General features: G+C 37.6%; 1 protein-coding gene across 1 annotated transcript in view; it reads right to left on the bottom strand.

Annotated features, from left to right (window-relative positions):
• The window catches only part of PRKN (parkin RBR E3 ubiquitin protein ligase), a 699,368-nt gene that overhangs the window by 524,274 nt on the left and 151,261 nt on the right, over positions 1-23,833 (bottom strand). The window contains exon 4 of the mRNA XM_075707694.1: positions 22,542-22,660. Coding sequence (XP_075563809.1) covers positions 22,542-22,660 — 119 coding nt within the window. The remainder of the gene's footprint in view (positions 1-22,541; positions 22,661-23,833) is intronic.

Raw genomic sequence — 23,833 nt, 5'->3', positions numbered from 1 at the left:
AATGATGCCATAGTTATTGACCCATCAGAATTTCCATTATAAACCAGCATTTTCAAAGGTGATATAAAACATGCTCTTTTCCTGAGCCTTAGACATCTCAGCCCAAGTGCCAGAATTTTATTAAATCCTCTGCCTGCAGAGGAAAAAACTAAACACTTCCCAGCAAGTAAAGACTCTTTTAAGTCATAAACACTTTTCTTTTATTCCACTTTTAAGAACTATCTCATTCAGAATAAACAGGGAGAGGGATTAAAAAACATTACATATTTATCAAAGTTATGGTATAATAACACTTCAAAATCTAAGGCCATTTCTCTGAAGTACTTGATTAATATGCCTCACTCTTGACTTGGAGGTTTAAAAGCTTCCTTAGGCTCCTTTACTATCCCTAAGTTATAATAATCCAATAGTTAAAATATGTACCTTGGAAAAAAAACCCCAAATGTGCATTTTATAAAATATACAATCTCCATTTGAGGAGTTTAAAATAATTCAAAATGCCAAATACTGTGATGGTTAGTCAAAACTTATACAGGCATCAACAGAAAAGAGTTCCATTAGAAAAGACAGATAAAATCCGCCAGAATTGGTCCACAGAGATTTTTAATATATGAACAAACCTCTCTAAGCATATGTTTACACAAATGATCAGAGTATGGCCTTTTGGGTAAATAATATTTAATTACAAACACCCTGAGGAGATCATTCCATCTCTTACATTCTGCCCTCTGCATTAAATACACCTGCAGACACAGAGCAGACACACTTGTCAGAGAACCACAATGGCAGTCAGCATTTTTTCCCCTCTGTATTTGATTGGCTCCGTATAGTGTCTTTATTTGAAAATCTTCATGAAAGAAATGCAGTCAGTGCTGTGTCACAGCAATGACAACAGAGCACAGATTATTTTGGATCCCTGGTTTTCAAGAATGAAATTTAATTACCATGGTTAGGAATAAAAGAAACATTGTTAGAATCTCAAATAGTTTCAGAAAACAGATGTGACACCGCAGTTTAAACAAAAAGACTTAAATCAAGACTATGCACTCAGCTTGGCATGTTATAGCTACCTTACAGGCCTATGATACCCAACAAGGCAGTTTTTTCCACACTTTTCAAGTTGCCTTATTTCAGCCAAAGAGAGCCTGCAAAATATATATTTTTTTATTTTCAAGACTTTTAATTCAGAGAGAATATCCTACTTTCTCAATGCTCTGCTCTGCTTTCAATAGAATAGTTAAGATTGTCTTTGGAAATCCAGCTGGGTGAACAGGAAAACTGAGTTGGCAGTAGTCATTTACGAGCTTAATAAGATTTTCCAAAACAGATCCTGAGCAAACCGTTGTCATCCCGCTGCCGCTTCCGTTTTCTTATACCCAGAAGTTTGAAGTGACTTCGACTAACTGTTTGTAAGTTACTGACTGCTTTATTTCAGGTCAATGGTTTTGCCAACAGCTGCTCCACTGTAAAACTTCCCATTTACGGGGGAGTACAAGGGGAAAAATTATAATAAAGAAGGTAAGAATGACACTCTGGTACCTGAGAGCAGTTAAATGCAATGGCAAAGAAACCCAGCAGTGTCCCAGAGAAAGCAAATGATTTAACCGCATGGCTGCCTACCTCATTACACAGAGAAATATACTCTTGCAAGTTTTGACTTCGTCCTGTGCTATGTGGAATAGCAAATCCCAGCGTTTCATACAACAGCTGTTACAGTGAATTTATGAAGTATATACTCTTAATCTTCCTCTGTGCCCTCCCCCCTTCTTTTTTCCTTAATCAGGCATCAGCAAAACAGGCATGATTGAATCTGTTTTCTAGCTTTTCCATTACTTATTTATGTATGTCTGCTCTGGGGCTACACAAGATGGTGGGAGATGTGGGAGAAATTTTGCACATCACTGTTTCAAGATAGTACTAGTACAAATGGCACTGATGTAGCAAAGTATCATCCCACAGGCACTAATTAAAAAGCAATAAGCTCACTTGAGAAGTGTTTGTTTCCATTTCTTCCCTTCAGTACTCAATGCACTGAAGTTTTTCTCCTTTCCTCCCTGATTACAACTACACATTAAAACCTGAGACAAAATAAAGGTAGGAGACAGAAATTTTTAGCACAACCCAGAAAACAAATCTCTTTTGTTACTCTCCTGTGTATGCTTTTGTATAATGTGTTATAGCTAAAATTTTCTACCTAGATAGCCTTATTTTTATAAGTCTGGCGTGCAAGAGCTGCTTATTGACAGAAACCTGGGTTCTGAAAACAGGCTACTGACTTGACTGCCAGTTTGTTTGTGATTAAACATAAATATTTTGGATATTTTCTGTAAAATGTTAACGTCATTAATAGTTATCACACACCCATCACTGTCAGAGACTGGTATTACAACATGTGCGTAAATCATGCATTCCTATGTGAACATAAAGGTTAGCCAGATTATATTCTGACAGTAGAGCAAAAGCAAAATCAGTGCAAGTAAATGGAGATGGTTCACTTTGCCTGTAAATAAGATGCAGACAGCTGACGGTACAGATTAGGGACAAATAAATAAGCCCTCAGAAGTCACCAATGAGGAGAGAAAGGAGTGGGGGAAGGAGAGGAGAAAAGAGGGCATTTCACTTTTATTTACACCTATCAACAGCTATCCCTTTACTTCCTGTGATTCCAAATTGTCTATTGTCTCTTTGCCACCACGTAAAGACATCAGATACAGAAACTCCAGTTCTGAGGTAAATTCTTCAGTGCCTAACAAGGGAGGAAAACAAGTTTTACTACTGAAGGAACCAAGGATCTGCTCCTTGCTTTCCTGCTGAAGAAGGTGGGTGAAGAGTCTAAGCTTAAGGACTGAGCCCTATCCTATATCTCTACTTCCTACAAGTCTGTAAGTATCCTTGGTCTCCATCTCTCAGAGATAATGTAACCAAATTCAATAAAGTGCATTTAATTAACTGATTAACTGTTAATTGAGACTTTAAACAGGAAAGAACTGCCTGCTCATCCTGCACAACGGGATGCTGAAGATCCTACTCTCTTTTTCATAAAAAATAGGCTTTATTCCTATGAGTAGGCCTGTAGATGTAGATGACAGACCTTTAAAAGGGGTATGTTAGGTACTGGTAGAAGTATAGACAGAGCAAGTTGGAGCTCAACAGAGGCTACAAACGTATCAGAGAAGTGGAGTCAGCTGGCCTACTCTGAGTTCCTTTCCTTCTGCTTCTGGGGTTCAAGTTAGAAAGTTTAAAGCCCACTCTGGTTTATCTACCTTACACTGCCGTCTGCAGTGAAGAAGTATATGGAGTCTGGTTAAGATTTCTCTCCCTTATCCCACAATGGATTTCAATATTTGAATTTAGAAGTCTTTCTTTCCCCATGCTTATATTCACACACAGACCCCAGAGTATAAAATATTTTCTTTTCCTTTAGAAAGTAAAATACCGTACAAATATAAAGACTAGGTAAATTACTTATCAAGAATTTCACTGTTATCTCACAGAGAAAGAAAAAAGAGTCTCCTTGGATAAATAAATAGATTCTCTCCTTAAATTCCTAAATCATGAACAGAGGAAATACAAATTCCTGATGGGCTGAAGAGCAGAACAGAAGGAACAGAAGTAACTTTGGCATTATGGTACCTAATCTGTTGAGGGAAAGAATATGTTCTGCAAGCAATATGTTTGATCCTGGGACAGGGGGAGAAGGCAGATGACAATTACAATACCCTTAACAGATATACTTTACAGTGGGATTTACACCATCTTTAGAAAGTGTTTTACAGGTGAATCTTCAGCACCAAGGTTGAAGACAATGCTGGCATGTGTCACAGGGGTTAGGAAGATCAGCTGTAACCACCAACATGGGACAAAGTTCTGCTCTGCTTTATAATCCATGAGGACCATCTCACTGGCAAACAACAAGCTAGAAAATTAAAATGAATTCCCAAATCCAAGTGCAGACAGGTGGCAACAGGAATCTAAATCTAGGAAGCTAAATTACCATTTTTGTAAATCTCTTGGCATAGTTAATGGCAGATTTACTTTTCTCACGAGAGAAATTTTCAACTCCATACTTGTTACTGGCACCTGAACTGAAAACACTTGTGTAGCGAACAGGTCAATTTAACCAACAGGGTCTGCTCTTTAACTGTTCCACAGTGAGATTTTCTCCTACAGCAGTCACAGAAGTAGTAGTCTGTAGTTTGTGACTTTGTTACAGTGCTGACTAACTGCTGCAGCAAATACTATTGTTTTTAAAACCCTATTACAAAGATATAAAATCATGGTGAAAAGTTCCTACCACAATACAAAGACAGGAAAGGGTTCTTCCACCCAAAATAATTTCCAAAGGTGATGAAGAGGAGTGTAAAACTTTTGAAGATTAATTTTTCACAGAGGATTAATTTTCCTTTCACTTTTATGAGTGAGGATGAGATATAACTTCACTCAATTATTACAGATCTAAAAGTTTTACTGTAATGTAAAATAGGTGTAAGTGATGGAGAATAAGGCCCTCTGTCTTTCATGAACTTTTGTACTCTATATTGTGGTGGTGCATCCTTCCCCCCCGGCCCCCCCGCCCTTTTTTTTTTTTCTCTTTCTTCAACTGCTTTATGATTTTAGGAATTCCAGACCACGGCCTTTGTGTAGTGAGTTGGTCAGTTAAGTGCCCTTAACTGTACCAGAAACTCCTACATGGTTGAAGCGGAGAGCAGTTCTGTCCTTGTCAGAAACTCCATATTATGGCTAACAAGGGGAGCAAGAACAAACAGCTACCCCTGACAGCCTTGAAACAGAGTGGTATCATCGTTTCTGGAATTCCAGCAATTACCGACCCGAGCTGTGGCTTGGATGGAAATTTACTGATGACTAAAGGCAATCATCTCACGATCCTATAAACAGCAGTCCTAAGTGAGGCGCTCTGAGCTCTCCTGGACTACAGTGGTGTCCTGGTTTCAGCTGGGATAGAGTTAATTTTCTTCCTAGCAGCAGGCATAGTGCTGTGTTTTGGATTTAGTAGGAGAAGAATGTTGATAACATGCTGATGTTTTTAGTTGTTGCTGAGTACTGCTTATGCTAGTCAAGGACTTTTCAGCTTCCCATGCTCTGCCAGGCGCACAAGAAACTGGGAGGGGGCACAGCCAGAAGAGTTGATCCAAACTGACCAAAGGGCTATTCCATACCATATGACGTCATGCTCAGTATAGAAACTGGGGGGGGGTGGCCGGGGAGCAGCGATCGCTGCTCGGGAACTGTCTGGGTATCGGTCGGCGGGTGGTGAGCAATTGCATTGTGCATCACTTGCTTCGTGTATCATTATTATTATTATCATTATTATACTGTTACTATTAGCATTACTATTTTACTTTATTTCAATTATTAAACTGTTCTTATCTCAACCCAGGAGTGTTTCTCACTCTTACTCCTCCGATTCTCTCCCCCATCCCATCGGGGTAGGGGGAGTGAGCGAGCGGCTGCGTGGTGCTGAGTTGCTGGCTGGGGCTAAACCACGACAAGTGGCCTGCACCAGCATCTCCCCCTGAGTGAGATGCCTCTTGGAGCTAGCAAACTCTCAAAGTTTGCTAAAATCAGAAGTCCACTGCCGTAGACTGACAATGGAGCCTGGACCGAAACCCTTCACTCCTCGAGGCTCAACCCTTGCCCACTGAGAAATTTGATGTATTTCACTGAACTTGAGGGGAATTTTTAACAAGTATACCTTTATATATATATATGAGCATTCGTGTCCATGTGTATGCGTGCGTGAATCAGTTTAAGTAGTCTGTAGGTGTATGATTTAATTACAAAGTGAATCTTATACTGCTGCATTATCTTTATTCCTATGAACTGTTGACCAAGTCTGAGACTAAGATTGGACCCAGCCGCACCTATACTGCTCTCTGAGAAGTTTAGAAAGCAAGGGGGTCTATTCTGAACTTCATGACTCAACGGGAGGGTCCCCTTTATCCCCTGCACCCACGATCTCTCTCATTGGAGTGTGACCTAATTTTCCTTATAAACTTCTTCTATGTACTAGATAGATATATAGATATATATATATAACCCTTATTCCTATAAACCATTGACCAAGTCTGAGACTAAGATTGGACCTAGCCACAGCTAGACTGCTCTCTGGAAAGGAGTTTAGAAGGCAAGGGGGTCTATTCTGAACCTCATGACTCAACGGGAGGGTCCCCCTTATCCCCTGCATACACGATCTCTCTATGAATCATTACAACTCAGTGTAACTTAATTTCCCTTTATGCACTTCCATGTAGTAATAGAGTGAAACTTGCTATCTTTGAATCTGTAACTAAGTCGCTGTTTTGATCAATTTTGTCTGATCACTTTGTTAATCACTGATGATTGAGTGCTATTAAAATATCACAATCAAATCCTGCAATGTGCCACAAGTAAATTCTAAACTGCTACTAAATCAAACTGTGTGAAGTCACTCATTCACGATAAATCAACATAATCAGCAGCATTCACAAACCTGCATTTGCGACATATATATATATACACACACACCTTTACTCAGTTACTAAAGGCTAGAATGAATGTATTACTCTAATATTTTTACAGTACGTAATTAACCGTGAAGAAATGCTGTATATTTATGAATACATAAAAAGAGCCTGCGTACAGTAACACTGTGATTTTCAAACCATGAATAGACATAAAATAATCTGTTAAAATAAAGAGAGAACAATGGTCGTCTTATACAACATCTCTGTAAACAGATTGTAAGTCTCTCCATATCAGTGCTCCCCAGCACCGCGCAATGAGATCGGTGCCTGAGGAGAGCCTTAGCCAGTGGGACTTCCTGCAGATACAAGTCACGCTGTGTGGATCTTGTTGTTTATATGATTTTACACTATACAAAAACTAGGCTGTAACTGTAAAATACCATAGCTGAAGCCAAGTAAAGTGCTCTTTTAAATCTGATGTGCTTATCTGTTGATATTTGTCCAAAAGAGCCCATCCTGACATGATTCTCTCCAAATACTCCCAAGCTGAAATTTTATTCTGATGTAGACATGTGCTGGTGGTGACAGACTACTTCTTTCCTCATGATCCCCATTTGAAAGGCATTTTACACGCACACTAAACTCCACCCCCCTCTGCCTCTCTCAAAAAGTCCTCATCTGTGTCTGCATTACCCCTCCTCTCTTGAGTCTTGTTTGCAAAGTAAGAGCAGGCAGATAGGCAAGGAGTTGCTACAGACGGTCATGCTCTTTTTCGTTTCATATGGAGACTGATTACCAGTAAATTCATCAAAATTTTAGCAGCATAGCTGTGGTTGACATAAGGTTGTAACGGACCACAAAATAACTTCTTTTTCCACCTGTGTGCTTCCAATTTTTGCACAAATATGAGATACCTAATAGGTGTGCTGCATTCTGCTGAGTTTTAGCTGTGTGTGGAGTACAGCTCTAAGAGTACTGGAACTAGGAGGAAAAATCCTTGTAATTTCATGATAAATTTAGTGGGCATACTTAGAGATTTCACCCATATAATTCCAGGACAAAGACAGTAACCGAGTCAAATACCGAGATAGGTATAGATTCCCTAAAATATCAAAGCCATTAAAAAAAAATATATTAAAAATTGCATAACAGCAAGAATAAATAAAATAAATCCTTTCCTCTTTCCACTTAATTCTACTATATTTTCTTTTCAGGAGGAGAACTAAGGTTTTTATATCATTCCACTAGATTCTGTAACCATATGGCCAAATGGAGAACACAGTGACTAAGTGGTAGACTTCCAGCCTCAACAATCTGCATTTGAAAAGGAGCAGATCCATATGTTTTTCTCCTTCTCTTTCTCCTTTTTTTTTTGTGTCCTATATCAGTTGCTACAACACTTGTCTTTTTTGCATAAGACACAGCATTTGGGGGAGCACTTTGTACACTGAGACAGTTTAAATTCCTACAGTAAAGGAAGTTTAGAGTCTACTTATTAAAAAGAGCCTGTCCCAGAAGTTAATCTACTGTCTTAGCTTTCACCAGAAGCTTTTGGATTTATGCACACTACATCACTGGAGAATTTTTATGTATAATTAAAGTACATACAGATAGGTCAGTCTAATACAAACTGTTTTTCTAAGTGGGGTGCATCTATGTACAGTAAACCAGTGCCAAGACTCTTGCAGTCTAATTCTTTACAGGTCTAGTTTCTGAAATTGCTTGCTACGCATTGCTGAGACCCATTAAAAGTCAGTATCAGTGGCATGGAGATTTGTGATCTTTTCTTTATCATCAACCTCTATGTCACTTAACATACTGACAGAGACCAGGTTCTGGACCAGCTGTTTTCACTGATCAGGTAAAATCTTCTTTCTTCAGTTGAAAGAGTAATAAATACAGGATCTACTGTTTTATACATGTTAGTCATTTTGTGCATATACCATTCATATGTGCTTTGTACAGAAAATCCTTGCTGCAAAGTAAAAAAAAACAGACAAGAAGTAAGGCTGTTCACGCAATATGCTCTAACAAATGAAGTGCATCACTCCTAATATGCTTGATCACATCCAGTTTTAAAAGTTTGGCATAATCAGTACTGTACTATTTGGAGTAGAATCTTTAAAGAGGAGGGAGCAGAGAGTACTCAGTTACATTTATTCTCATTTGTATATTGTTTATGGGTCTCACATAACCTTATTACTGTAAAGGGAATAAAATCAGGTGCTGATTTGGCTCACTGGCTACAGTAGCCCTTCTTTTTTGAGAGAAGCCCCCAATTCAATTTCTCGCTGGAATGGATTTTTCGCAAATAAGGATAATCCTTCATTTAGTGTTTACACACTTGGTTACCTCTTAGCATTCTTCCCTGTCATATCGGGTTTTAAAATTTTATTTAAAATTGCCAGAATTCATTTATGCATTAGCTGGTTTTATTATAGTTATGGACGAGCTGGCATTCAACAAATTTAGCATTAGGAAAGAACAGTCATGATTTTATCAGAATATAACAGGACCCATACCCAATTTTACCTTCATTTTCTTGTGACGTGTTACTGTTCATGCAGAAACGTAGCCAGCCAGCACAAAATGAGTGTCCTTACTGGCAAAAAGTAAACTATTTATTTTTTACTCTCCCACCTCCTCTCTCCCCTTCTCACCTAAGATAGACAAAAACACCCAGGCCCTCTAATTCATTTTATCAGAGAATACAGGGAAAAATGCATTGTAGCTAACCATGTGGCCTCCCTGAAGTATACAGGAAGATTCTGCTCACTGCACAAACTTACAATTCAAGTACATCAGTTATATTTTAAATAAGAAAGCTACAAAATGTCAATTCTCTTTAATGGAATGTACAAATTGAGATATGCTAGAAAGAAGTAAAAGCAGAAGAGAAACTTAAGAGTCAAACTGAAGGAAATGTTTTTCAGCAGAGTACAAATATTTTAAATAAAACTACACAATTTGTAGAGTTAAAAGAAGCTTAGAGGTTAAAACAACTTTAATCTAGCTATTTCATTCTAGTTGAAGTAAATAAAGCCTAAATTCTAATTTCCTTTTTAAATTACTGTTTTGCCAAAATGCCAACATTAGCAATCTTAGCCTTCATCACTGGGCCTGAATTTCAGGAAACAGCTTTTTACGTTAGCAAAAATGCAGCACTGAGGCAGGAGGGGACAGCAGAACCAAAGAGGTGACCTGCTGGCTTCCATTTCTAATCACAGCTTAGAACCTGAACAGCCTCATCCTGCATTCCTCTTAATTGGGTTAGCCACAGGGATAGGGTGAAACCAGGTCTAATGTACTATGACATCAACTGAACAATTACGAATGCATGTTAAGGAATTATTGTCATAAGGTCAAGACCCGCAGGCAAATTAAGAGAAAAATGAAAAAAAGGTCTCTTCACACTGTTCCAAAAGCCTGAGAGTGAGGCAACATTGGTTTATTTTTGAAATCCATCCTCAATAAATAATCCTGTACATCACCATCAAGAATTGATGGGATTTTCTGACATTGTCTTATAACAAAAACCCCATGTATGACACCACATAATAAATAAGTTACTTAAAATACAAGTAAAAAACTGAAATTCTAGAAGACAAAATATAACTATTGCACAATGGAAGCACATTTGCTTACATGAGTTGGTATTTTGGCTTTTGCTTATTCTTCCTTTTAAGGTTATTTAATAATGTATAAAACCACAGAGCATTTAAATATCCTTTCCTATTAGCCCAGAATAAAAACAACCCTCAACTTGTCATCTAACAATTAACTGAACTGATTTATATCCTATAAGGCAGGAGATGGATAAACTGTTCCTTCTGATGGCACCCGACTGCACTATTTTAAATCCATTTTACTTCTCACCAAAAGTAGTCACACTTCAGGCCGAGGCTTAATCTGGTGATTTGATGTTGACAGAAAGCTCCATGAGGCTCAAGACTCATGCAGATAACCAGACAGTTTTCCAGCTTGGTGGTTGTTTTTTTACAGAATTGTATGAAATTATTCCTAACCACATTTAGAAGGAGCTTGGAAGTTTTGGATCTGAGCTAAAGCAGATATATCTACAGATCCAGAAGAGATAGAATATTCAAACAAAATTATTTTCCCACTCTTAAGCACCATATAAAACACCAGGCAAAGCTTGGGTTAAACACATTCTTGCCTATTTGCCTGAGTTCGTTAGTTCAAAAGAAAGCAAGAAATTAGACCTGACTGAAATGAAAAGCCTAACTTCAGGGGAATTAATTTCTTCCATCTGAAACTAAATTTTTAAAATAAAGCAAGTCAAAATACACAGAGAGAATACTAACACCCAGAATGAATGTGTTGTTCAGAGAAGGACAGTGCAAAATTGTACATCCTCTTAGCTGTACAGGTGATAGTGTGAGAGCAGATAGCCAAACCGCAACCCAAGAGAGGAGCAACATACTTCAAGGAAATATTTTTTGATAATCTGAGAACGTGCCCTGCCATCTATGACATCTATATTGGCAACAGACAAATAACACTATCCTTGGTTAGTATATTTTTCTTTTTCAAAGTTATGGACATTACTCTCGGCAACACTTGTGGGTAGGGATGAGACAGCAGTGTTTTCAGCTGGCAGGCTGCTGCAGAGCTAGATGGAAGAAAGCTAGCAAAAACATCCCTTGATGCTCTTTACAGGAACCTGAGGCATCGGCTACAATGCAGTGCCTTACTCTGAGACAGGTAACTTCTGCCAAGCTGAGCTGACGTTTTTGACAGCACAAGTGGTGCTTATGGAAATACAGACATGCAGAACATACTGATTCTAACGAATACAGCCTGAATTCAAAATTTAAAAAGCAATAAAATCTAGAACTTGGGGATGTACAGACAAATTCAAAACAATTGCAAAATGCTTCCACCATCAGGTCTTAAACAGCTGATGAGCACATGCAGATCAAATCTAAGTAAAAATACCACTGATACTCTCTTACCTCATCTCTTATGACAGTGTGCATACCTATCTTAACCAGAAAGACAGAATGCCCTTGGTAAGGGTACCCAAACTTAGTTTGCTCAAGTATCACCATGAGTAGATGCAGCAACAAGAAGTTAGTGGTTGTATCAGGTTCGTGGTACAGATACCACAGTTTAGGAGCCACAGTTCAGGGAACTATACTTTTAAGTACTGGTAAAATAGCAAGGCACAGTCTGAACAGAGAGTACTGGTTAAAGCTTGAGTAAGCCTATTGTCATAAGGTCTAAAATGCTTAAACTTACCATCAGTGCCCGGAATTTCAAGATGGGCTAGGAAACATCTTTATAGTTGCAGTTAGAGTCTTTATTTCGCCCCAAACCAGTAAGTTAAAATGCCAGTATATACAAACAACATAAGGCTTAGATTCAGGTATTCAGTGGTTTTGGCTGAATAGTTTTTGGTGTAAAAAAAGAGATCTTAGTCTCAGTACTGTTTGTTCTCTGATTGTCTTAGGAGAGGTAGCCTGAAATTTTATTTTAATGAAAATCTTTCCATGGAGAGATTTCTTTTCTAAAATCTAATGCTATCAGATATTTTATCAAGTCTAATATATTCAATGACTTCTTGCTTGAAAAGCTTCATGAATTTGTTCTGTGTGTCTGTGTCCAAAATTTGTGCCATTTTAACATCATTCAAACAGTACAGCAATCGTATGATGGCTGCAGTTGTACATGTAGATAAAAAAAATTGCTTATACCAGGACAGATTGTTCTCATTCATAACTGTTTGAATTTATAGAGTTGTGAGGTAGTTGCACCCACTCTAGGAAGTATACTGCTTTGCCTACAAAAAAGTTAAAAATCTCCTCCTTCTCAGCCAAAGTATTTCCCCTTATCTGAAAAGTCTACATGTATTGTCCTGACAAAAGCACACTATTTCAGTTAAATTGAGATTTTTACATCATTAGACTGCTGCAATATTTCTCTGCAAGTCACTTCCAAAATATGTTTCATATTTATTACACAGCCCCCACAATTTTATTTCTGCCTTTAACAAAACCAGTTAAACCATTAAGTCTTACATAATAATAAACCCATGTTCAGAGCTCTTGCCAAAGAACAGGTTCTTCAAATAGAGTCTAGAAAGTTACAGGGTTCAATGTTAAGTTTATATTTGTATAGTTAAAACCAGAAAAAAACCCCAACCCACTCCTAATATAATGAAGTTCTTAACACAGAAGCATTTGCTATCTATCAAAAAAACCCCGAAACAATCATAAAACTCTTCTATATTCAAGATATACCACTGAACTCAAATGGCCTTTTTTCCACATGAGGAGCAAGCTTTAAACATATGGCAATTACTACAGGGAATCAAGGACGCCTTGTTCTGTCCAGCTGCTTACCGCAGAAAAACTTAAACGAATACTAACAATTTCTCTGTGGATTACTAACTGGTGAACACCACATGTCCCTAAGGACCTATTTATATGTTAGGAAAATTTCTCTGAGAAGGGGGGGAGAACCTTCATTAGAACACTGCATACCTCTACCAAGAAAGTTAAATCAATATAACTACCATGGTTGTGGTTGCATCATATTATAGATGTTTTATACTAATTAAGTTCTGAGGAAAGGTTTAACAAGTTTGACCTTAATACCTTTAGATCACAACCCTATCCAAACAAGTCTAATCAATATAACTTTAAATTAGCTGATGTTTTAGTTACAGAAGTCTGAGTTTTCACTTACATCATGTTTAAGTACCCTAAACCTTTTTCATTAACCAATTCAGTCCAAAACCAGAAAAAAACCCCACAGCCTCAGACATGAGGCAAAAATATACAGATTTGGAGGTGTTCCTTCCACAATGAGGTAGAATAGAGACCTGTTTATAGTTCTTTTAGAGGTAAACAGTTACTTTAATCTGTTTTTATCCACCACCTTAATTATCAATAATTAATATCAATATATTATAATTAGTAATAATAATTTAGAAATTACATCAGCTTCTTAATGGAGATGAAGGTACACATTTAAGAAAATAGTTAGGCATTTGCTACTTCTGCTACAATACCTTAAGTAAATATAGCTATTTTTTCCTCCTGACCCAGCTGGTGCATTGGATGTTCCAGCACCTTAAAAATTAGGAAAAAATTATTGAGCCTTTAGAATTGTTTAATATTCGTCACTATGAAAAATGTTGAAATAATGTAGTGTGAGCATGATCTCTCTGTACCCACAGCTATCTAAGGAATAATACTGGGAAGACAGAAGTTTGGCTGTGCTTTAATAAAGAAAGCAAATTAGGAGAGTTATGCACTGGGACATCTGAATCTCAGTGGCAGCTGCCATATTAAAAATCCCCACTGTCACAGTCCAAAATTTGTTTGTACTGTAATACATTCCAGCAATACATCCACAGCACATTATTGTCTTACTGAGTAGAAAAAGGGATCCAAAAGAGATATATATAAAGATAGATATAGAGATAGACAGATATATGGGAAGGGGAGACCAAGAAGGATTTACCTACATATACAGCTTAAGATGTCAACAGAGCAGATATGGCTCTAATGTTTAAAATGCTGACAAACATTCATTGTATCTCCTTTCAACATAAAAGGCTAAGAAACGTTAGAGATAGGGTCTGTCTTTGTGAGGGGAGGAGTTACTGCATAGAGAGGCCGTCTTTATATATTGTTAAGACAATGATGGCAGAGCTGTCAATAATCAATAGGCCAAAAGACGTAACATAAAGGTATTCAAACTTTTCATTTCCCTGGACAACGTAACACCCTTTTGCAGTCATATTGTCTGTGCATATGCCAGCAGAGGAGAAGAGGGGTCCCTCTCCTGTTACATTTCTGCCCCCAAGAACAGCCCAAACTAAAGCTGAATAAGGCTTACTTATCAGATCTGTTGGTACTCTCTTTTTTTTCCCCCCAAAGGTATACATCTAAACAAAAAGATATAAAAAACATGAACAGAAATAGCACAAAGCCTATAAAAGAATGAAACAGATAAAGTCCACAATCTGATCTACATGCAGACATGATCCCATGCCACCCAATGCTAAGTGCTCTAAATTTCTAAGGATTTCAGGAGAAGTAGGAGTTATGAAATACTCTATCAAAGGATCCTCGATTACAGTTCAGAGAATGTGCAATGTTAACAAAAGCAATTCAAATGCAATTAATATTTTGGAGAAAAGTGTTACTCTGAGCATGGTATTTTTAACTAGTCCCAGGCTTTCAGTGATATACTGAAGTATACATTAGAGGTGATCTCACCACCACTGTGTATAAATATCTGAAGTGAGGATGTAAAGAAGACGGAGCCAGGCTCTTTTCAGAGGTGCCCAGTGACAGGACCAGAGGTAATGGGTACAAACTGAAACACAGGAGGTGCTGTCTGAACATAAGGAGAAACCTTTTTACTGTGAGGGTGACTGAGTGCTGGCACAGGTTGCGCAGAGAGGCTGCGGAGTCTCCATCCTTGAAGATATTCAAAAGGACGTGGTCCCGGGCAACCGGCACCAAGTGGCCCTGCCTGAGCTGGGGGGCTGGACCAGATGACCTCCAGAGGTCCCTTCTAACCTCAGCCAGTCTGTGAGTGTGTTGCTGTGATATCACAGCAGCTGCGAAGACAGGATACGCTGAATGCCAGCCATATTCCTAGGCATATATCTACATTCTTTGTCAAAAAGGGTCCATTACACATTTGATTCAGAGACTTATGTAAAAGTCTAATCTGAAAGTAAACTTGATAACTGTTTCCCTTTTCATTTATGACTGTTGTCACCCAAGCTGGAGAAACCCACTTTAGGCTTCACATTAAAGGGCATTTTTATTTCACAGAATGACTTGAGGTGGTACATAACACCGAAGTAATTTTCCCTCTTTCCAATAATTGGGGCATTTTTTTGCAGCTTTTAAGACACTTTATAATGTGTAATTTCACTGAAAACACATACTGCAATAAATATTATAAATCATGCATAGATATCTCAGAGCTTCTAATAGAATTAGAAGTTAAAATACACTTTCTTATCCCATTAAAATGAAAGAAAAACCTATATGTTATTTTTTCAACACAGAGGCAAAACCATTTCCTTGGCAAAGTTTATTTTGCATCACAGAATTGCTGTTCCTGTCTTTTGAAATGGATGGAAAAATTTTCTTCATAAATCAAGTATGCATTTGTTTTCATTTACTGTATATACATAAATTAAACAATTGATGTCCAATGTAGTGAAACTTTTCTCAAGGGATATTGGAAAAAGAAATGAGAGAGGTAACCAAAAGCCTAAATAAAACTATATCGAGTCTTCTGAATCCTCCCAACTGTTTCTTCAGATGGAGCTTAGCACTTTGGAGGCCAGCCTCAATGGCAGTGTCACTACATAAGGTGGGTGCAAGAGTGAGGCTGACCTTTAAGGGGTTCAGTGTGAAGTAAGACTCAGAGCCAAAGAAAGAAGTGGAGAAGAAAGAATAAAATGGTCATAAAATAATTTTGCAGTCACCCAATGTTGTGCTTTCTTACTCCTATAATAAGTGCCACAGTATCTTAAACAGGCCACAGGAACACGTGGCTGGATTTGGCAGAATCTAACATATCATCAAAGAAAACAGACTTTGTAAGGTAGAAATGTAGGCATTATTTTTTTTTCTTCTGATATTCATATTATTCATGTCAATGTCAATTATTATGTCAATGAAGACACTGGCTGAGCAATGGCAGAATCAGACATGCACACCCCATGCGATCCTTCTTAGAAAAGTTCCACCAGTAATTCTGGATTCTGGGTCAGCTCAGCACTAATTTGTTTCATGCTGATGCCCTGCTCCAAGTCACTGCGAGCAACAGGAGAGCAATAAGGAAAAGTGGATGACACAAATTCCTTACAAGGATGGCACCTGTGGAACCACAGTAAAAGTACTAACAATATGGGCCTCCTTGGTCAAGCCAATTAGTGATATATTCTCCTTTGCTATGATGGAGAAATATCCTCTTTTGAGATGGATTTTGTTATTGGAAACTGCTCAAACTATTTAATGGATATGACAGATAAAGGTTTTGTATCTACTTGAGCATGGAATTATACATGAACTACAAACACCACTAGGAGACAGGACTTACTATCATAATATAGCCCTGCACTAAGAGTCTCAGCAATTCATATTTAGCAGGCCTGTCACCATCAGATTGGGTCATGAGAGAAACGATTGCACAAAAGAGTACATTTGCCTGCATAGCAGGTAGGGAGAGGATCAGAATACACCTGATTTCTCTCAGGCATCCAGGCGCATCTGGGCTTGGGCTACACAGCAGAATAACATACCTGTATCTTAAGATGTTCCCTCACTCTGAAAAAACATTAGTTCATTAGAAAAAAATTAGCCTTATGATTAAGTATGATGACTTAATATAACTAATGCAGAAGGATTTCCTGAATCTGTGGAAACGCTGGAAAAAAGAGTTCCAAGAGCTCTTTTTCTCTGCACTGGTCTTCTCAAAACAGCATTAACATCAGTGCCTAGTGGTGGTAATTTAGATGTCAGAACTGAAACATTTTTCATTATTTATGTAGAAAGAAGCACATATATCAAATACATGTAATTTCCTGTAAGTACTACTTTTGTCAGCCAAATGCAGGGAAATTAAGCTATTTTTGTACTAACACATTCATTAGCAGGAACCCAACAATAAATGGTTGCTTCATATTTGTTAGTTTGACCAAGTAGCACACGTTACAATGGTAACTTTCCTATGCACAGTATTCAATAGAAGTATTTTAACACACAGTGTTTGTCACGTGTTAGCTACGATGTATCAAAAACATTTTTATCCTCACAGCAAACATGTAATTTTGGAAAGACAAATGCCTACGTCATCCAGTCTCAAGAATTCAATCACATTTTTAACATTTCCCCAGCCTGTGAATGAGATCACACTTTATCACATTGCACTCCACTGGGTGGAGTTTACTTTGCAGTTTAGCTTCAAAGGAGTAACTGATTTTTTGTAACCTGCTTGCAATATTACCCCAGCAGTGGTAACCAGCAGTGAGGAGGAGCTGACTCAGCAGCAGTAAGGGCTGGGTAACCGCAGAGGTGCTGCTTGGCCCTTTCTCTTTCAGTCAGCCCTGCTCCGATGCAGTGAGCAGAACTCCTTTCTTTCTCTGTCACTGAGCCAGGACACAAGTAATGAATTCCAGGAAGAATATGTGATCTGAAATCAGCAGTGGTGAGAGGCAGCGCACTGTGGAATTGAGTTTCACAATGATATATTAAAAAAAGAAAGATCAAAAGTAAACTGCCTTTTTATTTTATATGACTCAGACACTCTGCTAAGTTTATATTATTTAAAAAGAAAACATCCTACTTGATTAAAATGGAGTTAGGAAGTAAGAACTCAAAGAAAATGACTGTGTCAAAGATCTTTCTCTTCCTAGGCAATGTGAAAGTATCAAATTCAAAATACTACACTATCATCTATTAGGAAGACCACTTAAACTATCTATGACCTGTTATTTGTCAGTCACTGTAAGGCACTCGCAAGACACTAGCACTTTTCCCTTGCAAAACTGTGCTGTACCACGCAGCCTACACTGACATGCTACAAAAATGACAAGCTTTTCATGGTACCAGAGAAAGAAAATTCAGCAAACATCCATTTCTTTGTTAGTTTTAAGATGAAAAGCAATAGGTGAAAGCAATATCCCTAATATGATGAATGATGAAAGCAGTTCCGGGGCAGAGACAGTTTAACAAAACCTGTGAACTCCGGAGGCTCCTCTGGAGCATGGAGGGCAGGGACAGCAACGGGTCCGTATGCACCAGCTGCTGAATAAAATCCAGATGTGCTGTTGCTGCCAGAAACTAAGTCTCAGCTGCAGGGATCTAAATCAGTTCCGAATATAACTCCCCATCTCTGAAAAGATCTGAAATAATGATGTGAGCTATAAGGAACACTTGAAAACTATAGAAGCAGCTATGCAAAACTCCATTGGTGCTTGTACAAGAGGATATACTGGAAACTCAACCAGTACTACCAAGAAGACAACGTGAAGAATTACCAAACAGTTATGAGTCATGAGTCCCCGCAGTAGAAATGGCCTCACCATAGCGCCTGTGGCTGAGTATGGAGACCTAAAGTATATTTACCGCACTTCAATCCAGATCCTTACCCTGGCTGAATTTTGTATTATGACAAACAGATACCAAATCAAATGTTACTGGCTTCTTTACCAGGAATATGTCACAGAGTCAGTTACATTGAAAATGTGCTTTATGTGTATAGCTTGGTGTATAGCAGTTTGCAGAATCAGGCCTTCCATTTGCAGATAGGCATTTTCCTTTTCATCTTAGAGATAACACTGTGAATGTTAACACTGCTATGGCTCCAAAAAAAGACTAAATGTGTAAATACTAAACCATGTAAATGTGACTGCTATAATCAGGCTTTTTTTGTGGCTTTTGTTTTTTCTGGAAAGAGGAATACCCTGATTATTTGAATCATGGCTACTGAAACAAATTGCAGCATTGTATGTATGCAAAATAAATATTTTTATTTTTAAATAAATATTTTTTAAAATAATATTTTAAAATATTTTTATTTAAAGGCAATAAAAGATACAAACCAGTGTGAAACTAATTTCTAAAATTTTTGAGCTATTTGAAGAAAGTTGCTGGCAGGCTTGCAGGTGGTCTACACAAGACTTCCACACTCCAATCCTTCCAGACATGGTTTTGCTTGATTAATTAGAGAAACTAGGGAGAGGTGATACTTTTGCAGTGACTGATGTTTTCTTATAATTAAATCAATCTGGTATATATCTCCCATAAAGCATTAGGTCATGAAATGCTCATAAAACGCCAACCTAAGTGTCATCTGGAAAATTACAAATTTAATATTTAGATGGATGGCTTTGGTAAAAATAAAAACAGTGGGCTCTTTAATTGCATAGAAATATAGTATCATAAATTTAGTCTGAGCATCATATATTAAAATAATGCTATGCAAATAGGCATGGCAGTTAAATAAGGTATTAGAATAAGACTGTTTAAATGAATAAGTAATATTTTAAAATGTCAGTCAACACGCCATGAAAAAAGAAAGCTCAATTTAATTAGGTTGGTCATTTGTGGCTTAGGTAGGAAAAGGATTAGCATGTAGAGTAAGTTAAGGCTCCCAAAGCTTTGCGTGGGTTTTACACAGGTATTCACTTTCATCTCAATAAAAGAATTAGTGTAACAAATGCTGGCTTACATGGTGTTTTTCTGCTTATGGCACTAGAGAGCTTCTCAAGAAACTTGCTGTGTTGCCATGTAAAGGTCAGGCACAGGTTATGGAGAATTGGAAAAAAAAAGATCTTAAAAAAAAGGACTTTGCTGGCATATTTGTAGCATGGTGGTACAGACAAGCTTTTTTATAGTTTAGTTTATTTTGGCTAATTTCTCTATAAAAGGAAAATAACTGCGGTACCAGTAGAAAAGATCAGCAATCTATCAGCAATCACTGACACAGTCCAGTGGGATTGGACGGGCAAGATAGAGGGTTTGGGGTAATAGACTGTCTTACATAATTTTTTTTAATGTGCACAAATGTCAAGTGATTGACAGTAACATTTTAAGCCTGACATAACTTGCCTACTGTAGACTGCAATGCAGTGAAGAAAGCAGAGTAGATACAACACACTTGCTGGGAGGACCACACTTTTGCCTAGCATTAATGCAGAGAGGTCTCTACACTGTACTGAAAAATAAATGGGGCTTAGTACATATTTCAGGTTTCCCCAGATGGAATTATTTTCTGTCTCCCTGGAAGATGGACCAGAAAGTGAGAAGAAAAGAGGTCACAAGGGCCAGGCACATGCCAAATCTGCACCTAATCTTCATAATGTAGGGCTGAGGTAGGTGGTATGTATTTATAATACAAACTGACTGTTGCATAGCCCATTCACGGCAATAAGTGTGCCTGTATTGCAAATATTGCACTTTGGAAGTCCTGAGGACTGCCAGCCCAAACTGCTGGAACAGCATACTCACTGTTCTCAAAGACTGAGCTCCGCTCGAATTCGAGAGGAAAAGAATAATAACAGGTTTTCTTTTTGGAGGAGAAAGTAACAAGAACCGTAAGTGCAAATTATTTTCATAGACAAGCATTATTCAAAAACTAAACCAGAGAAAAATTATCATTTGATACTCTATAAAAGATATTTCCCTTTTCTCTTTTGTACTTTTATGCTGAAGTACCTTCTCAAATCTTCTGAAAGCTGGGATTTTTTGAATCAATCTAGAAAATATCAAATGCTTCCACTACAAGTTTCCAGCTACTTTCTTTTCATATCTACTGTAAAATATGCTAATAGAAAAATGAAGCAGCTGCACTCTGCTCATTCAATGGAAACTATCAGCTTGTGTATATTTATTGTGTTATTGACCCTGTATTTGCCAAAAGAATGGAGGCCCATGTACATTCCAGACAATCAGATACAAAAAGTGTATTTAGAAATATGCCACACTGGAACTTTTTGTAATAGGGTTTATATTGTGGAGTTATGAGGAATTCTTGGGAGACAATAAAGACTTTTTCTTTTTTTTAAGTCTCCAAAATGAAGAACGCTATTTAGCAGATACTGTAAAAAATGAAAAGTCTGGAAATTTATTTAAGTCTAATTAATACAAGGAACATAACGATTCCAAACGAGATGGCACAGGTGTGAAAGTCATCCTTTCCAAAAGTGGGCATGGCTGAAGGAAGCCACCGAGTCTAGCAAACACATGTTGTGTTCTGTCAATGCAATACACAAGGTTCAAACTCATCCAGTGATAACACCAATGTCTTTCAGCAGCGCTGACTGCTTGTATTCAAGCAGAGTACAATGTCGCCTGTGTTTTCAGGACATAATCGTGAATATTATACCATTGGAAATGTACATTAATGGCAACTTCTCCTGTATCTTGATTTATATATGATTCAAGCCTATACTAATCACCAATATTTAAATGCAATTTTTGGGAGAAAACAAATCCCCTTAGATGTGTTCATTTGGAACACCACAAAATGCAACAATTCCAAGCTTCTGAAACAAATCAGAGATAGTCAGATAATTCAGGAATAGCATGCAGAGCTTGAGGGGGTTTGCTGCTGTAGCTTTTTGAATTAGATGTGTATAAGCATTGCTACAGTTCATTCTTTTCAATGAGAAGATAGGAGCTGGGTTTTTAAAGGATCTCACTGTGCTATTACATGTAAAGACATTGAAGCACTGGGCTACATCAAGAACATGAAGCTGAAATTAACCACTTTAAACCACAGTGAAAGACAAATTTAAACACTTAAACATGTGCCAAATATGAAAGCTCTCCCCTGCCCAGTCTATAGCATGGTAAGGCTCAGTCTCCTGCGAAACCTAAGCCTCTCACATAACAAACCTGGGTGACAAACATTGTGATTTATGAGAGAGGAAGGACTCTCATTCCCCAGCAGCAAATCCAGTGAAATTCAGCAGCACTTAGACAAAAAAAAAACAACTTCAAAACTTTACACTACTGCACATTCAAGTCAAACAACACTCCCATTTTAGGATGCAAAGCAAGCTTGGCAGATCTCCTGCTAACTTTCTGTCCCAGCACAAGAACTTTCCCTTGACTTTACATGCGGCAGCTGGGCTGGAGAGATGCACAGCTGCTTAATCCCTTCTTGTCTCATTCCATAATGGTCACAAGCAAGACCTGAATTCAGGTCTTTGTGTGGCCTTAACAACTCCTCCAAGCTTTGTATAAGCTTCTATAATTCCAACTCTTTAGCACGCATGTATTTGTGTACATTGTGCATACCCCCAGGTTAATCATTAGTCCTTAAAATATAAAGCTAAGAATGTCTTTACAGGATCAGAGCTCTAGTCTGCAATGTGTTCCTGGTGTGTGCTGCAAATAATGGAGATAAGTGAGTGAAATGTTCACAAACCTTTGAATTACTCAGTTATAAACAGCAAGAAAAAAATTAAGTAGAAATACATAAATACATAGCCACGTGTATGCAAATAGATAAAACTAGGTATATCATTTCCATATACTCCAAAACCTTGAAACAAACAAAAAAGCTTACCCTTGCCAACGTCAGTGTTCCTTGTTTGCACACACTGCAGCGGACCCTCAGTTTCCCAGGTTTCACAGCTTGGCAGAAATTTTTGCAAAAAACATAAAAACTGTTGTAACTAGCTGCACCTGTCAGGAAGAAAAAAAACAACAAATAAAAGCATTTGATGTATACTGAAAATCAGTAACAAACTGTAATGAAAGTCTTCTATTTGACTTTATAAGTGATAAGTCAAAAAAAAAGGTCATGTCTTGCCTGGTCTAGTTCTTAACACTTTTCAGTAATTCCTGCTTCTTGAGCAATAGTTATAGGTGAACTACACCATAACTCCTAGAAAATGCATCCTGTCTTGAGTTTGAGCTTACCACTGATGAGCGTCAACTGTAATCTTTGGCAAGTGATGTATGAGATTAATTACCCCAGCTCTCCATAATTTGCATCTTACTCCTAGTCTAAATTTGTCTAGCTGCAAGTTTTAGTGAGTTCAAATTGCATGAATATTTCCTTGGATGAAGTTTAAAAGATTAGTTTGACTGATATCACAGCAAGAAAACAAATATTTAATTTAGCAAATTTAGTTTTATTCATGGAAGACTGGGAACCATTTCTTTATTCTTGCTGGCAGCAGTATAACCTAGCAAAGATTGTAAACTGCTGCCAAGATATTAGGCCAAGTAAATTTTCAAGGAAAATGAAATGAAACGCACTCTGTTCTGTGAAACTATGGAACAGAAAATGATATGCAGAAAATTGTGTAAGCCTGGGGCAATGCTAATGAATTTGATTTCACATGCAATCCTGATCACTGTTTTGAGTAAACCCCTTTTTAGGATGGCTACTGCTATTCCTTAGAAAATGATGGAAGATTCATAGCGTGGTTTTAATCTAGACTAGAACCAAAGACTCAAGCTTATTATCAGACATTGAACTAGGACTAGAATAAAGTTTTTAACAGATTTTTCCCAATATCAAGAGGAATCATTGTGGAGATTTGACCCATGAACAATGGTGAACTTCAGAATCAACAGCAGTCCCTTAGAGATCAAAAGCTTTTTACTGTCTTGTTCTCCATTCTCTTCTCCCTACATTTATCAGCAATATAGTTTTTATGTATATTTGAATCCTGTTACCACAGTAAATATGATCTAGAATAAATTTTTTAAACATGACTGACTTGCTTTATTTTTACATGCCCTTCACATGATAAGGGTCAGACCCTGTGTTCTGCCAATGAAAATGCCTACCAATTTCATGTTACACGTATTCATAGGTGTCCTAACATAAATGTGCAACTATTTTTC

The sequence above is a fragment of the Pelecanus crispus genome, chromosome 3 (assembly GCF_030463565.1).
Source record: "Pelecanus crispus isolate bPelCri1 chromosome 3, bPelCri1.pri, whole genome shotgun sequence".
Classification (NCBI taxonomy): domain Eukaryota; kingdom Metazoa; phylum Chordata; class Aves; order Pelecaniformes; family Pelecanidae; genus Pelecanus; species Pelecanus crispus.
Note: the sequence above shows the minus strand (reverse complement) of the source record. Positions and strands in the feature narration are given on the sequence as shown.